The sequence below is a fragment of the Suricata suricatta genome, chromosome 17 (assembly GCF_006229205.1).
Source record: "Suricata suricatta isolate VVHF042 chromosome 17, meerkat_22Aug2017_6uvM2_HiC, whole genome shotgun sequence".
NCBI lineage: Eukaryota > Metazoa > Chordata > Mammalia > Carnivora > Herpestidae > Suricata > Suricata suricatta.
Window position 1 is genome coordinate 43596656 of NC_043716.1, and position 17940 is coordinate 43614595.

The 17940-nt window shown below is 41.2% G+C and overlaps 1 protein-coding gene across 1 annotated transcript in view; it reads left to right on the forward strand.

Moving 5' to 3' along the window:
• TANC2 (tetratricopeptide repeat, ankyrin repeat and coiled-coil containing 2) overlaps positions 1 to 17940 on the forward strand; it is a 365001-nt gene that overhangs the window by 316419 nt on the left and 30642 nt on the right. Inside the window, exons 15-17 of the mRNA XM_029927266.1 lie at positions 2679 to 2787; positions 12622 to 12744; positions 13562 to 13798. Coding sequence (XP_029783126.1) covers positions 2679 to 2787; positions 12622 to 12744; positions 13562 to 13798 — 469 coding nt within the window. The remainder of the gene's footprint in view (positions 1 to 2678; positions 2788 to 12621; positions 12745 to 13561; positions 13799 to 17940) is intronic.

Consider the following 17940-nt stretch of genomic DNA (forward strand, 5'->3'; position numbering starts at 1 on the left):
AGAGAATGGTGAGGCTAAGAATCAAAAGGAGTCAGGTTTGGGAGTGAGTAAATAATTAGAAAAAACAGAAATAAACAAAGACACGTGTAGTGTAACACATTCAGATGGTAGGTTAGCCAGTGGCACCACACCTTATCAGAACAGTAAGGGATAAATGGAAAAGCCAGTATGTGATATAAATTGCTATTACCCTTCATGTCCTGAACACTATAAACTCTATGTCCGATGAACTGATCAGAACCATTTTTGTGAATAATGTGATATGCGTCTGTCCAAAAAGAAACAAATTACCGTTGTCACCTACATCTTTTCTTTGGCCTGTATTGCTTGCTGTTTCTCTTCAATGCTGGATCCACCACAGAAGGAAGCACTGTCCTCTCTCACTGGCTGAAATGCATACTAATACAAACGTCTTCCCAGGATTTCTCAGTTACGGCAGTAAAATTAAAGCACGAGGGCAATGTCAATTCTGTGTCTAATTCATTTCCTTCTCAGACGTGAGATTTTTTATCTTACCCCAAATGGGCATGATTTCTCATTAATGGCCTGAAGCATAGGGAGTATGTCAGAGGCCTGTATTCAAGGGCTCTAGTACCATCTAGAGGAGTCTCCGGACGAGTCACTTAAAGTAATAATTCTTACACCAGAGAGGCTACAGTAATTTCAATGTTAATAACTGGATAGGGTGTTGAGAACTTGAGACAGGACACCTTATAAATGTTTCATGTCATCTTCTAACTTAACCTGTGCTCTCTAAATACCCTACCAACTAAAGTGGGTTTTCAAAGGATAAATAAAAGTTCAGCAGCAATTTCCAGGTTTTGTGAATGTGAAACAATCTGAACTCATACCTTCAGATGATACTAATGAGTCCATGCAGGCTACACTTCTCTGAGACACTCTTTTAATTAAGTGACTTCCTTTCCCTTATAGTTAATCTTATCCAGTAAATAAGTTGGCGTGGTATCCTCTAGAATTCAGAAATTCTTGAAGCTCAGGGTTAGAACATGGTAGAAGTTCTTTTTAAAGTCTTTTTGGAATGAAATCGCTTTATAGCGATTCCTGGGTGAGGTGGGAATTACCCCATACCCTGTTCTTCAGATTCTTTACTGAAGCTTAAAACAAAATCAAAGAAGAAATTTTAAATGTGTGTTTCAGACTTACTGTGAGGTATCTCCAAATGTTAAACCTGGCAGAGTAGCCAGTGCTCAACATAAGAGACAGTCATCCAGTAGATATTTGGGTCTCTTTCCAAAGGGAAGCATCATCAATGAAAATTTACTTGCCATCTTTTTCCTTCTTTTTGATTAATGTATTAGACTTGAAACTGAGATCCCAATTTAATTTCCCTCTTCTGTGACACTCCAAGTGAAAGGAATAGAAGAGTTGTGTTACCAGTGGCATAAAGAATTCTACTAACCACTAACCTGGGGTTGGGGGTGGTAGAGAGACAGTTCTAAGTGTCCATAGTTTCTACAGGCCAGAGCAAATGTGACAAGAAGGCACATCCCAAAGATGTGCTTTGCTTCCAAAAGATTGTATTGAGAATTTTTATATGCAATACACTATGTTAGGTACTCCAGGATACAAATAACTCAAAATCCCAGTCATAAATAGAAATACACACACACCATATACATACACACATGTATTCACACTTAATGAAATATATCATTAGGATGTTTTGAAGTAGAAGAAATAGAAAATTCCAACCCCAATGGGATTAAACAGTAAATAAACTTATTACTTTATATAACAAGTCCAAACTTCAGGCAGTTTCTGATGCCATACAGTCAAGGCTTACTCTCTATTTGTCTGTAGTTCTCTTAGCTTAGCCCTTCTGTTATTTATGTCTTTGACCAGATGACCACATGGTTGCAAGAGCGCCAAGGCAGTTCTGCGTATCGTGAGCTGATAAGACAACAGAGCAGAAAAGAGGGTTTTCTCTTTCTTATGAGATTAGGGACCCATTAGCAAGGTGATGGGGGCTTGCATGCTGTTAGGAAACCCACAGTCTACTAGAGGAGAGAGCAGGAAATACTGTGTGAGATACTGTACTAGAGAGATAGTCTATAGTGCTTGTACCAAAAAGAAAGTAATCCCCATTTCTCAGCTGGGGGAAAGGTAGAGGCAGATCAAAGAAGACTTCACTCGGGGAAGTGGTTGTCAATCCATCTGGGGACATGTTGAACTTGAGTTACTGTGGGACCTCCAGTGGAGAAATCCAGTAGACAGTTGGGTGCATATTGGAATAAGTCTGGAAAATCTAGATTGAGAAAATATACAGGTGGTGGTGAAGGCCCTCAGGATGGATGAGCTAATGGAGAGAGGACAGACTAGGACCAAAAAGGAGATCCTGAGGAGCACTGACATTTAAAGCACGAGTGAAATAAGAGGAGATCACAGAGACAAAATAAAAATGAATCTTTTAATGCCATCTGTGTGTGGGATGGGTGCAAGCCAACTAGAAATGACATTTTGTGATATTCACACATGTGATCTGGGTAAAGGCCTGGTAAAAGCTAGGGACCTTTCAATACCCATTATTTGCCCAGCATCAGGGGCCGTTCTCTAAGAAACTGGTTGAATGAGACAGAGTTTCACTGGAGGTATGGCTAGACCCACCAACGCAGAACTGGGGCCTTAACATTCTAAAATGAGTCTCTTTTTCTTTGCAGGAGTGGTCACACGTTACTCGCTTTCTGGTTTTCCCGCCAAGAAGGAAAACTAAACCGACAGCAGACTATAGAGCTGGGACATCACATCCTCAAAGCACACATTTTTAAGGTAATTAGAGAAGTTGAAGGCTTTTCTCTTTCCATCTCCAGCAGGCTTTCCTTAACATTGTATGGGTGAAGCTACTGTCATTTCCTTATAGTCCCTGCTTTTTGTTGTAGAGTTGGACTGATTCCTAAAATTTATGACCTATTCTCCCACAGACCTTTGGGAAAAGAACGACATTTGTCATCTCCCAGTTTAGCAGATTGCTAGGCTTTTTGGGAAATGTGCATGTATAATGATTTAGGTAAGAGGTATATACACATACATATGTGTACTCTATCTGTGACCTACCATGTCCTGAAGGCAGGCATGCTGTCACAATTAGTTGCAGATTTTCACAATGTCTAAAAAAAAAAATCACTGAGAGAAGTTACTCTTTCGATTTTCTGATAATTGTTTTATGAAGATTTTTCATAGTCCTGGTGCCGTGATTTTCACAGTGTTCATCTGGCACCAACATTAACCTTTCTTGGAAGCTACCTCCCCTATTTCCCACTTAAATTACAATCCCAGTTGTCTTCTCCCGGTGGTTCCACAACTTTAAAGAACTCTATAGCATCCGCTTCCCACTCTCAACATCCACAAGGCTGGAATGGAGGACCCAGAAGAGGGCACGGAATTCATCCCTTTGTGTATGTAGGCGTTTGTGTGTTTCCTCAGCACTTACCTAGGTCCTAGGGATACAAAAGCAAAAAAAGAAAATATAATGTATCCCTAATTTCAAGGAACTTACAGTCTAAGGAACAGCTGTGGGATAAAGTACAAAAGTCGAGAAAGAAATTTGCTCTCCTGATTTTTCTAGCCCACAGTTTGCTATTGCTTCTGCTACCTCCAATCCCCTTCAGAGTGCCCTTCCTGCCTCAGGATCAAGAAATACTAGTATCTTAAATAGTTCTCTTTGTTGGACTTCCCCCGAGGGATACTGTTAAAGATAAAACCATGCTCTTCAGAGAGAAAGATGGCATTAAGGGCAACTCTGAGGGCCTAGCAAATTCTTCCCAGTATGTAAGCGCACAGCCAGAGAAGCCTGTTCATCAGACATACAGAAGTGAAACCCACGGTGACAAGTCCTCTATTTGAATCATAATTGTCTTATCTAACAAATCACTGTACCAAAAATGACTGTACCCATGACCTTCCTTAGCGGGAGCAGAGTGAGACTGAAATAACAAGCAAGGTGTCCCATGCCAACTTCAAGTGGCCCAGGGTCTGCTCCTTCTACAAACTCTGACATCATCATCCTTCAGTTAGATAGGAAAGTAACATTAAGTATTAAGGGTCACTCCTTTAAACACTTCAGCATTTAGCATCACCATCTGCCTCGGATCAGATGCAAAGAAGTTGATTCCTGTCTTTACTGTATAAAATAAATACCACACTAACAGATAAATGATACGAAATGTCTTTGACCTAGTATGATTATCAATACACGAAACCTACATTTAAGCCCTGCACTCCTGTCAATGGCACAGTTTTATCTTATGTTGCTGCAGACAACATGGTTGCCTGAGATAAGACGGGCTCCATGTGTGAGTCAGGCCATAAATACTCGGGTGTGCGGCGTAGGGTGATGACATGACCACATGACCGTGGGCTGAAGAATGCAGACCTGGACTCTGGCTTGCCTGACGGTGCACCGTTCAGGGTCCTTTAAATACAGAGTGCTCCCTGTTGGTACACTTCAGCTTCTCCCAGACTCCTAGGATTTTCAGTCCCCGTCAGTTGAGGCTCATGAAAAGGCAAAGACAGACTCTGTGGTTATAACCAGCACCCCTTAGAACTTCCAGTCAGCACTGACATACAGTCCAATTTCTATTTCTTTCCAGTTAATTTTAAGTTACCTTTGTTTTATCTTCATTCATGAAAACTTACATATAATATCATTAACTACCTTGAAAATAAGAGGTTGTAGGTCTGTGATTCAGGATATTCGGCTGGCTAAGGAGCCCTTTCCATTCTTTTCGTTTTTAACAGCTTTATTGAGGTATAATTTACATACTGTAAAAGTAACCCACTTAAGTGTACAAATGAGTGACTTTTAGTGTATTTACAGAGTTGTGTGACCATCACCACCGTTCGTACATTTCCATCACCCTAAAAATAAACCTCACGCCCACTTGAAGGTACTCCCCATACTTCCTGGCAGCCATCAGTCTGCTTCCTCTCTATAGATTGACTTTCCTGGACATTTTATATGAATGGAATCACACAGTATGTGGTGTTCTGTGTCGGGCGGCTTTCACTTAGCAGGTTTTCAGGTTCCTGCACGTTGTAGCAGGTATCAGTACTTGATGCCTTTGGATTGCCAAATAGTCTGCTTCGTAGATAGAGCGCATTTTATTTATCCATTCACCATTTGAGTTGCTTCTATTTTTTGGCTATTGTGAATAATGTTGCTATGAACATCAGCTTAGAGACTTTCCCCTTTTTTTAAATTTTTTTAAATACAATTAACCATTTTAAAGTAATAACTCAGTGGCATTTAGTACATTTACAGGATTAGTGTTCATGTTTTTATGTGGACATGTCTCCATTTCTCTTGCATATATGCCTAGGAATGGAATTGCTAGGACATACAATAACTTTTTGTTTAATGTTTTGAGGAATTACCAATCTGTTTTGCAAAGTGGCTGCACCGTTTTACATTCCCACCAACACTGTATGAGAATTCCAGTTTTTTCAAGCCCCAGCCAGTACTTGCTAGATGCTGTCTGTCTTCCTTATTGCAGCCATTTTAGTGAAGTGTTATCTCACTGTAGTTTTAATTGGTGTTTCCCTAATGACCACTGATGTTGAGCACTTACAATTCTTTTGTAATCCTCTAATTGCCATTTAGATTCTTTTTTGTTTAATCTATGAAAAGAAACCAGGCTGTTTGCAAATCATGGCCAGAGATATTTCAATCTAGTTTATAATGCAGGGTGTTTTGTTGAATTGAGTCTAGTCACTGGAAGGATTTCAGAGTGCTTGAGCAATTAGCTCCCTAAATGCTATCCTCTAAAATGTTTTTTTGATTGATCAGTTCTATAACATTTCTTACCAGGACAGATTTATTGGCTGGAGGGGACAGGTGCTGTAAGTAGGCATCTGGTGGGTAGAAGAAAGATCCTTCGACGTCAGTTAGAAGGCTGGGTTCAAGTACAGACTCTACCACTTAACTTGAGCCATCTCTGTTTCCTCATCTGTGAAACATTAGCTAAGTCTCAGGATTGTTATAAGGATCATAGATATAAGATATATTAAAAAGGGTACATTATAAAATGCAAAGTACCAGACATATATCTAAGGTTGTATGATCAAAATTACTAGTAATAGTTTCTTTTCCTGACAGTAAGACTTAATAATGAGCATAAATTCCAGATGGTAGTATTACCTTTTTGCTCCAGAGGTTACCTAGCATCCTTTAGAGCAGAGATCGGCAAATTCGGTTTTGCAGTCCATATAATCTCTGTTGAAACCACTTAACTCTGCCATTTATATTTCAAAGACAGCCAGAGAAAATGCAGATATAAATGGATGTTCCAGTAAAACACGACTTAGAAAACTGGGGAAAGGCTGGATTTAGCCCCAGGCCATAGTTTGCCAACCTTTCCTCCATACTGAAAGGCACTGACCCCTTTGCTTACCAGGATCCTTTTACTATAACCAGACATGGCCACATGGATGGTCAGATAAGAACAGTAAGGATTTATTTGAGATGCTTCAATATCTACAAGTGGATCACTAATGATGTATTTGTAAATAATTCGCCCTTAAAGAACCTCATTGCATGAGCCCCCAGGTTGGTTTTTGCCATGATCTTAAGATACCTGAGCCATAACTAAGATCCCTAAGATGAGATTGCTGTCATTTCTTTATGCTTGTCCTGTTTTCTTGAAGTATTCAACACTACTGAGCAGCTGATCAGCGGTGCTACGAATTTAGACTCTAACAAAGATTTAAGGAAAGGACTACATTACCTTCCATCTCTGACAAAGAGAGATCCCTTGTTGCCTGAGCAATAGTTACAGATACTAAAGATTACTTGAACGTAAAGTTCTCTTTAAGAATCCGTGAGCTTGTAATTTAACCGTAGGTTATTTTTGGCTACATCCTACCTGATAATGGGAACCTACCTATCACCTTTGTCAAGTTGAATTTAAATTAACTGAAATTCTTTCCTCCTATGCCTCATAGAAACCAAGAGTCAACCCCACCAAGCAAAAGAAATCAGTAGAGCAAGTCCATGGCACAAGTAAAGCCAATACTCCAAATCCTAGATTTCAAGCTTATTTCCCGTGAATTTACTTCAACCTCACTGGGACCCTCCATGCTGTTTTGTGGCCCATTTACCAGACCATTTCATTGAAGTTCATTTACCAATGTCTATTCTTACTCGGTTCCCCTACCTATTTCCTTTTCATATGGCTCTTAACTCAACGAACACCCCAAACAGCCCGACTTATGAGTCACTGAAGAAATCTTAGCCATTGAGTGTGACTTCCCTTAACTACTCTCCTCTTCTTGCCAAAAAAAATCAGTCTGTGGTATCATCAAATCTTACCTCCCTTTTTCTTATCTCTAAGGAGGAGATATCCTATTCTCCCCTTTTTTTAAATTTTACTGTAATTCAAACATATCAGAAAGCACAGATAACTAAATAATCATATACTGTCTATCAGATTAAGTGTTAATATTTTTTTTCCTGTTTTTTATTTATTTTTGAGACAGAGAGAGACAGCACGAGCAGGGGAGGGTCAGAGAGAGAGGGAGACACAGAATCTGAAGCAGCTCTAGGCTCTGAGCTAGTTGTCAGCACAGAGTCCGATGCGGGGCTCGAACCCATGAACCGTGAGATCATGACCTGAGCTGAAGCCGGATGCTCAACCAACTGAGCTACCCAGACACCCCAAAGTGTTAAGATTTTTGCATGTTTGCTTCAAATCTTTTTATTTCGAGAGATGAAACTGTAGAAGTCTCTTTTACCCCATTTCTCTCCCTTTTCAAAGATCATTTCTACCCTACCATTCACATGTGTTCTTTTCCAACACTGATATGTATTCATAAGCAATATACAGAATTATTTCATTTCTTTAACATGACATAACCAGAATCGTACTCTTCATGTAATTCTATAACTGTTTTTCACTTAACATTGTATATTCGAGATTTATCTATGGGTCTAGATAGATAGACTTTCAACTTTGGCTATCCATTAGATTCTCCTGAGGAACTTTAAACACACACACACACACACACACACACACACACACACACGCACACACACCCCCCCCCTGAGCCTTATTCCCAGAGATAATCATTGATTGTTCTGGGATAGAACGCAGGCTTTCTTTATTTTAATAGACCTTGTTTTTTAGAGCAATTTTAGGTTTACAGAAGATACAGAGAATTTCCATATACTCACTCCCCCACCACAGTTTTCCCTGTTGTTTACATATTATACTGGTGTGGTGCATTGTTATAATTGATGAGCCTATATTGATGCATTATTATTAACTGAAGTCTATAGTTTATATTAGGGTTTAACTGCATTATATGCTTCTGTGGGTTTTGCCAAATGCCTAATATGTATTGACCATCACTGTGTCATACAGAAGAATTTCACTGCCCTGCCCTAAAAATCCCAAAGCTATCAAAAGTACTCCTAGCTAACTCTGCAGAATTGGCAAACACATCGAGGAGAAAAGTAGCTCTAAATTACTCTCCTGGGCTTCGTCCTATCCTTACTTGGTCTAGTAATTCTTCTTCATTCTGTTAATCCTCCCATTTTTTTAATGAGAATAGTTTTTGAATTTTATACACCTTTTCCTAGTTGTCCTTAGCAGGAGGAAGTTTACATCCACCATTACCAGAAGTAGAAGTACACCCAAGACCCCTTGAGTAAAAAAATACGGCTTGGCATTCTGGGAACATCCAGCTTTTCCCTAAACATCTTGGACTTTCTCATTTAAAATTCCTTTGGTACCTTTTTAATGAAACTGTCCTCAATATCACAAAGAAAAAAGAAGCAATTTACATTCAAGAAAACTAAACCCAAACTTAGAGGCCCTGAGCAGAGGAGTGAGTTGCTGTGTCTTTCCAAGAAGCTAAATACATTTTCCAAACTCCCTCTGACGCCAGAGACATTGTGCAAAAGTAGAATTGCCAATGTTAATAAACACTGGTCCAGCAATAATCTTGTATAAAATAATCTTCATAATATTCTATGGATTAAGTGAACATATCTGAGGAATCTCACTTAAGTCTGTGTTTAAGAGAAAGTTGACTATTATTAAAGGTCGTCGTCCTAGTTTTGCTTTAAATATCATATTTGGAAAAGAAATAATGCTTGGTTGAAGTCATAAGAGTAAGGCCATAGGAATAGATCAGATTGTGTAGGATAAAAAAGGACAATTTTGGGGGCACCTGGTGGCTCAGTTGGCTGAGCATCTGACTTGATTTCAGCTCGGGTCATAATCTCATGGTTCATGGGTTCTAGCCCTCTGTTGGGCTGTCTGCTGACAACACAGACCCTGCTTTGAATCCTCTGTCCCCCTGTCTCTCTGCCCCTCCCCAGCTCATGCTATCTCTCTCAAAAATAAGCAAACATTAAAAAAAAAAAAGACAGCTTTGGAGAAGAGGCTCAAGAGTGGAGAATGGTTCAGAATTAAAGGTAACGGGAAAAGCCAGCAATCAGCTGCTTTGTTTATTCTAGTTGCTACTTTGCCAGCTAAGAATTCAGAATTAAGTCCTGGCTCAGGTTTACCATGGTATAATGGAAGGAACATGAACTCTAGAGTTAAAAGGACTTAGCATCTAATTCCAGCTCCACTTTTTAATAGTTGTACGACTTTGGGTAACTTAGCCCACTCTAGGTTATTTCCTCCTATATAAAAATAGTAATAAATTCTACTTCATAGAACAGTCACGGAGATTAGATTAAAGAAGGTAATATACAAAAAGGCCCTAGCACAGAACCTGACACCAGTAGACACTGAATTGGATTCCCCTCCTTTTATTTCCTTCAACCATTATATACAGCTTGTCTTCCATTGTTTCCTCTCTTGGACTATAAATATTAATTTCTAATGATTTTTCTATATAATTGGTTAATATAGTTTACTGTTCCTCAGAAGATCTTGGTGAGGCGTACAGGAGACTAAGCCCCAGAGAGGGAGTCAGAGCTAAATTTCCTGGTTTTCCAGGATCTACAGTGGAGGTGAGCTCTAGACCCTAAGTTGTCTGGACTCCAACCCTGAATGAGTAGCACTTGGAATCCTTCCAAAAAGAACCTGAAATATGTTTCTCATATGAAATTTACAAATAGAGAATCTCATAGGTGAAAATAATCCTAACTGCTTAACATTGTGTTTGCCTCAGTTTGTTTGCATATGAACTGGTTAGCCAAATGAGAGATCACAGTTGATCCGATGTCCCTGCTGTTAGTACAAATGAGAGAAGCCCTCAAGTAACAATGAGCAATAGGAAAATGTGTCAACCCTTCTTAAACTCTTTTCAGAGCACCCCACTCGCAGTGCCAAATGGATTCTGGTGGAGAGGTTCACAGCAGAGTTCAGCTCCTCAAGGCCAGAGAGGATCTGAATAATGTAGAAATTTAGCAGCCATTTTCAAACAGTGGAGGAGGATACAAATGGGAATAATCACTGTGTGGTATAAGGGCTTAAAGCTGCATTCTGTTTCAGCCTTCCGCATGGGAGAATGCTTTGGGGAACCCAAAGGTCTTCTATGCCAGGATTTTGCCCAGCCTTTCTGGCTCACCTCTTGTCCATCATTTATCAGTAGGATAGGGTAGACAGAGAAAAAGAGTAGATGTAGTTAGCATCATCCTTCCTCATTTTCTCAAATTGTCGATTTCACATTGGGTGTTTAGACACCGTCTAGCCACATTGACAAAGCCATGTTGAAATGGCACAAAATACAAAAGCATCCACTTGCAGAGATACAGCCTACAGATATACTTGCACAAGTGATAAAGATATATGTACAAGGATGACTTTTGAAACATAGTTCTAATAGTGAGGAGGAAATACAGTACCTAAATACCCATCTCTAGGGGCATGACTTAAGTAAATTATGATACATCCATATAATGATACATCTCTCTTGAAATAGAATGAGGCAAAAGCATGTGTACATGTATGGAATATGTCCACAATATTTTTTTAAAAAATTAATAGAAGAATATCTTATTTTTTCTTTACATTTTTAAAGTGTTTTAAAATCAGTTACAGTATATGGACCTTTTATGAATCACAATTCAGACCAAAATAAATTATTTCTTAGTTTGAGACAGTCAAACACTGTCTTGAACACTGGATATTTGATATTAGAGGATCCATGTTAACTTCAGGTATGATAATAATATTGAGCTTTGTTTTAAAAAGAGCCCTTATCGGGGCACCTGGGTAGGTTGGTTGGTTGAGTATCCCTCTTCATTTCAGCTTAGGTCATGGTCCCAGGGTCGTGGGATCAAGCCCTGCATTTGGCTCTCTGCTGAGCATGGAACCTGCTTGAGATATTCTCTCTCTCTCTCTTTCTCTCTCCCTCTCCCTCTCACTCTCCCTCTCCCTCTCTCTCTACCTTCCTCCCTCCCTCTGCCTCTCTCTACCACTTGCACCCTCTAGCATTCTCTCTCTCACTTTCTCTCTCAAATAAAAATTTAAATAGAGCCATTATCTTTTTTGAGGCATTTACTGAAATAGTTACATAGTAACTAAAAAGATGTGTGGAATTTGCTTCAAAATAATTCAGTCATGGGGAATAGGGGCAGGAGTATAAATGAAATAAGGTTAAGTTGACCATGAATTGCTGTTTTGGACATAAACAGGTATTCTAGGCAAAAACAACCTGCATTTCGAGGAACAAAGCAGGCAGAAGTAGCTTAACATTTTTAAGAGAGTACCTCACCAGATCCACTTATCAGGTGCCAAACTTCATTGTTAGTATCTTCCTTCCCTCAGGATTTCACTTCCCCTGGATATGGGCAGAACCGTAAAATGATTGCCAGAGAATATCTGACCACCCAGAAATTTTAAAAATTATTCTGACTTCCTTTCGGAAAAGCCACATGAGACGGCCAAACATTAGCCCCCGCAGTGGGTCCTGTCCCAGACACGCTAGAGAACATTTATTGCTGATGGCAGTCAAACCTATGTCGTTTTCCTAAGAATTAACAGATGTGATCACTTTGGGGTATATTAGGGTGAGGAGTGCTAGCTGCTCTAACAGACCTGTAGGATCTCAGTGACGTAAGAAAGGTTTATTTCTCTCTCACACTGCAGTTCAGGGAAGATCGTTAGGCAGGCTCCCTCCATGTGGTAGTCCTGAAGTAGTCTAGGGCCTCAGAGCAGTCCACTGGATCTTCCAGCCTGCAGTCAAGAGAAGCAATAGAAAATGTGGAGGTTTGGGGCCAAGCCTGGATTCAACATACTATTTCTGCCCATACTTCACTCACCAGAATTCAGACAAATGGCCCACCTAACTGTAAGAGAGGCTGGGAAGCATCTTTTCTTAAATGCCCAGGAAGAAAATGAGATGGAGATCAGTGACCACGCTGCATTATCTTTGTCAGAAAAGATGTGGGGCAAGAATTACATCCGGCATGGCAGAAAAGAGGGGTAGTAAGTAGATTTGTTGCCAGAGACTGCTAAGATAGAGACCATTTAAGTTAGCTTGTTGCTACAGGACTCGTCTTTATCCCCGTGGGTAGATTGGTTTTGCTGGCCATGGATACTGTTAGAACAAGACTCTGCTCTCATTTATTAGTACAACAAACCTAAAGGCTACTCACTACTGGCAGTACTTCCAGCTGGGCTAATAGTTGTTTGATTTCTTTTTCAGGGTTTGAGTAAAAAGGTTGGTGTGTCATCTTCCATCCTCCAAGGTCTCTGGATCTCCTATAGCACAGAAGGTCTTTCCATGGCATTGGCATCTTTACGAAATCTCTACACTCCAAATATAAAGGTAAATGCATGTAAATTACCAGCAGATTAAAGAATTAACTGTGCAAAAGTAAAATTGGGACATTTAAGTGACCATTTAATTGGTCTTTGTCTTGTCTTAGACTGTCTCCTAACAATCAGTCTTTTATTGATAATCTAATGTGTTTTACACTTGATCTTAGCCAAAAGGCAGAGAAGCAATAATAATCAGATATATTTTTTTAATGTTTTTTATTTATTTTTGAGAGACAGAGAGAGACAGCATGAGCAGGGGAGGGTCAGAGAGAGAGGGAAGTACAGAATCTGAAGCAGGCTCCAGGCTCTGAGCCGGCTGTCAGCACAGAGCCCAACACGGGGCTCAAACCCATAAACCGTGAGATTGTGACCTAAGCCGAAGCCAGAACGCTTAACCGACTGAGCCACCCAGGCACCCCAGATATAATTTAAATTGTTGCATTTTATTCTGTGAATTGAAGACCAGACCTCTTGAACTACCACCTTCTGTGAGCTGGCTCTGATTTATAGGATCAGGTCCTCCTGCTTCTAGGCAGTAAATTGATCTCAGGTAGACTTTGTTTCTGTAGAAGCTTTTCTGACCAACAGTTCACTTAGCAGAGACCGTGTGAACATGGCTGTGGTGTGGGTGACGTTTGTGCTCATGACCAAGCAGTTCATGTAAAGGAGACATTTTACCACCCTCTCTAAAGGAGCAAGTGAAGATTATAAAATAGGGCGGCTACTAGACGCGGCCATCGCGGGGCCCCAGGGGACTTCACTGAAGGTGGCCGAAAGATTGCAACTGATACTGGCCTCAGTGTAATTTGTTTCCTTCTTTCCAGGTCAGCCGACTGCTGATCTTGGGAGGTGCCAACATTAATTACCGGACAGAGGTTTTAAACAACGCTCCAATTCTGTGTGTCCAGTCTCATCTTGGTTACACAGAAATGGTGGCCCTGCTGTTGGAATTTGGGGCCAACGTGGATGCCTCTTCTGAAAGCGGCCTGACTCCTCTGGGCTACGCCGCGGCGGCAGGCTACCTGAGCATCGTCGTGCTGCTGTGCAAGAAACGCGCCAAGGTAACGGGGCCCCACTCAGCTGCTCCTCCTTTCCTCCCTCCTCCCTCCCTGCCGTGGAGTCTTCCTTGTCTCCGGTGTCACCTCAGGGGTCTAGGCAGAGCGCATCAAACCCATTAGGGAGCCGATCACAGTACTGACTGTGTACAGCCCAGTGTGTGGCCACTTGCCACTGCCGGTTCCACACCACACCTGGACACAGTCCCGAAACCCCTGGGAGGTTCCTGGGAAACTGCACGTATCAGCAGCCACAAAAAGTCCCCACCTAACTATCAACGAGTTCTCTGCTGAGCACGGGTGAGGAAGGAGAAGGCAGGAGCAAGGACCCTGCGCCGGGAGGGCTGAACTGAACCGTGCCCACAGACTCTGAGCCTCCCATGTGGAGAGAAGAAAAGCCAGCCACGGAGGTGAGAACAGGGGCCAGACTCCCTCACCGGCCTCGAGGGCCAGCACCATGGCAGTCTGGGGAGAACGTGGTTCAGATGCTCTCAGTAGTGGTTCTGCTGGCGTACTTTCGTTCTCGGAAGACCTGTCTGAAAAAGTGTTTGCTTTATGGTATTTCAAGAGCTGCTGATAAACAAAAAAAAAAAAGGAAGAAAGAAAACCCAATTTCAAAATTTTGGTGAAAAGAAAAATGCTGGTCTCAAAAAAGTAGGCCTCTGAGGAAAATTACAGCCTCGTGGCATTTTGTTTCAGTCTTGAAAACAAACTGACGATTTTAGTGGTTTTGTGGTGAAATGTAAGTAATATGGATGACCTTGTTCTGAGGTGCCCAGTGTTCTGACCAGGGAAGAAGGGGGGACTCCTGAGACTTTTGGGGCCTGGGACTCAAGACTGTCAGTGAAATCTCAGACCTTTCATGTTTCCTGTAACCCAGACCTCCAGTGCCCACCTAGAATCCTGCTCATTTGAATGAACATCTCTAACAACAGAACTGGACCTTATTACTACTGCTGCAAACCCACATTCTGATCTCAATTGGATCTCTCCTACTGTTTAGTTCCCATTCTAGCACTCTCTCATCTTCCCCAGACAGATACGGAAGTCATTTGCATCCTTCTCAAAACCTGCCCCACCTCTCTTGCCCTCCTGCATTCCCAGGATTGAGTTCCTCTCTCTGGGCCTCTGTCTCCCGACTATCAGTCCTCACCTGTGCTCCCTTCACTGCCGCCTCAGGAAGGAAGCGTTTCCCTGCCTTTCCAGAGCACTTGGCTCCACCCGTATTTTCTCTGTGTTGCTCTTCTCTCACATTTCATTTCATTCTCTTTCTGAATTCTCAACAAACCTGCGAATGTCTCCTGTAACCCAAACAGCAACTTCCCTCCCTCCTGCTAATGGACACCGCCACTCCATCTCTTCCCCTCCACACCCACCAGTGCTGTCCTGCAAGCCCTCTCTACCTGCTTCCTCCCTGCCCCTTCACCAGTTACAGTCTGGCCTCCATGAAAGAAAGAGGAGCTAAGTCATTAAAATAAAAAACTCTGGGATCAAATGCCACCTGGTCAAAGGCTACATATACACTTACTTTCTTTGAGGGTGTGGACGAGTCATTTAACCTCTGTCTCACTATTCGTATCCATCAAAAGGATTAATAGGGTCACCATGAGAATTAAAAGTGATAAAGCCTTTTTAAAAAAAGAGATAAAGTATCTTTTCATCTCTTGCAGGGCCTAATAAATAATATTACTTAAAAAAAAAAAAAAGAAAAAGCAGAGGGAATGCCTGGCTTGGTCTCTCTGTGGAGCATGTGACTCTTGATCTTGTGGTCGTGAGTTTGAGCCCCACGTTGGGTGTAGAGATTACTTAAAAATAAAATCTTTAAAAACCAATCAGTGAACAAAACACCTAACCTCTTGGCCTTCAACCAAAGCTACTCTCAAAAGTTACAAACAACTGCCAGTCACCAAGTGAAGTAACTTTTTCTGATTCCTCACCCCTTTAAACCTCTCCATGGTGTTGGCAGGATTGACACGTTTCCCAGAGCCTGTCGTGCAGGCCTGGTTCCCTTCCTGCGTGTCTGGTTTCTCTTTCCTCTTCTCTCTTCCTTCTCCTGATGACACTGGTCACTGAGATTCTGTCCTCTGGTCTTCTCCAGCCTCAGACTTTCCCATGACATCAGCACCAAAATACTAAAGTATTTGTAGTTATTTGTAGAATATTATTATTTGTAGAATGCTATTTATAGAATGTTCTTCAGTTGTAGTTTGGTCTTTTCTCATCATTAGATGAGATCTTTTAGAGAGATCTTTTCTCATCATTAGATCCCCTGTTACATGGGATGCTAACCTCTCTCCTTTTGTAATTAAGAAATAGCTTTTAGATGCCATCAGACTAGGCAGATAGCTTGTTTCTTATGCTTTTGCCCACTGATTTTAGGGTCTGACCCATCAGAGATTCTTGCTGCCTTAATGATTGCTATGGTGTTTTTGCCTAATGGCAATTTTCAGTTTCCCTCATTCCTTCAACGTTTATTAATTAGAATTTTAAGGAAGAGCTGTCCCTTCTCCCCCATGCATGTATTTAATTATTTATTTCTAATACTATGGATTCCTTTATTTATTTTATGCATTGCCATTGGTATTTATTTTCTTGCTCAGATTGCCCAGGGTTTGGCCTTCAGGATCTCCTTCACGTTGGTTCCTGTGTCCTTTCAACTTCCACTAAATGATTTTATAAGTGCTTCTGTACTTTCTGGCACCGCAGGATGTTCCACACTCCTTGTTTACTATTAATGCCCCAGCCCAGGAATTAATAGTTTTTCCAAGGAGCTAACACACGTTTTACTCATCCCCTTGGTTTTTGAAAACACAGTATGAACAGAGAAATTCTGAATGACTCTCCATTACTTACTGATTAAAATTCAGGCAGCTTGGTATTCAGAAGTATCCATACTCTGCTCCCAAAAGTCCGTTTCAACTTTGTAGTTGAAATTTCCCCTTTGTGTGCCTTCCCCCCACAACAACTCAAATTAGCCATTAACTATCTTAGCCAGTTGAGATGGGCCTTTCCTTAGTCTGTTGGGGCTGCTGTAACAAAATGCCGTAGACTGAGTGGCTAGTAGACAACATTTATTTCTCACAGTTCCAAAGCTCAGTCTCAGGACCATGATGCCAGCAGATCTGGCATCTGATGAGAGCTTCCTGGTTTTCAGACGCACCTTCTTGCCATGGCCGCCCGTGGTGGGACCTTTATATTAGGACACTGATCACTTCTCTGTTTAATATCATTACACTGGGGGTGAGAATTCCAACATGCAATTTTGAGAGGACAAAAACATTCAGACTATACCACCTTGCCTTTGGAACCTATTCCTGATTCTAGTTGGGAATTCTCTCAAGTTTTATTGCACTTTTACTTTCCATATGACATTTATTATTCTTTGTTGGATAGGCTTTTGTTTACAATGGTCACATCAGCCCTACCTTGGTTGAAAGTTTTTAAGAACGGAATCTATATTTTACTATCTTACTCACCTTTTCATCCTATGTGGTAGGCATTCAATAAACATCTGTCGAATAGATTGCTGGGCAGCGCTAAAGCTGGGAGAACCCGGTGGAGCACTTCAGTTTCAGGCACTCTAACTACCCCTGCCAGACAGGCTACTCTTCTGTTGAATCTTGTGGCTACCTCCTAGTAGACTCATCTTAACCAGGCTCTTCTTTCAGCCTACACTCATAACCACCCTGCAGCTGCAGCGCTGCTATTGGAACATAATCTAGCCTCAAGCTCCAAGTACCACCAGCCATTTTGGCCAGATCCTTGAGATTCCGCCCTCCCATTGGAAGGAAGTAGTGGCCTCCGCCAAAGTTTGGTGGTCACAAGTATGATTCATGATATAAGGTATTGCTTCTTTGGAAGACCAAAAAATATGCACTTCAAAATGTTTTTCTTCCCTTTCATGATTTCAGAGACAGTTTTTTGTGCCTGCAGAGCTACAGTCTTTCAAATCTTGGTCTGGAAAGAACTGTTTGAGGACCAAGGAGAATGTATCTCAGGAAAACAAAGCTAGAGCTGGGAGTTTTGGTTCGTTTTTTGTTTGTTTGGTCACTTTTTCTGTGAAAACAAAAGTCTGACCTTAAGAAAAGAGATTCTCACCTAACACATGTCTACCACAGTTCTAGCTCAGCAATGATCTAGCCTGAGTA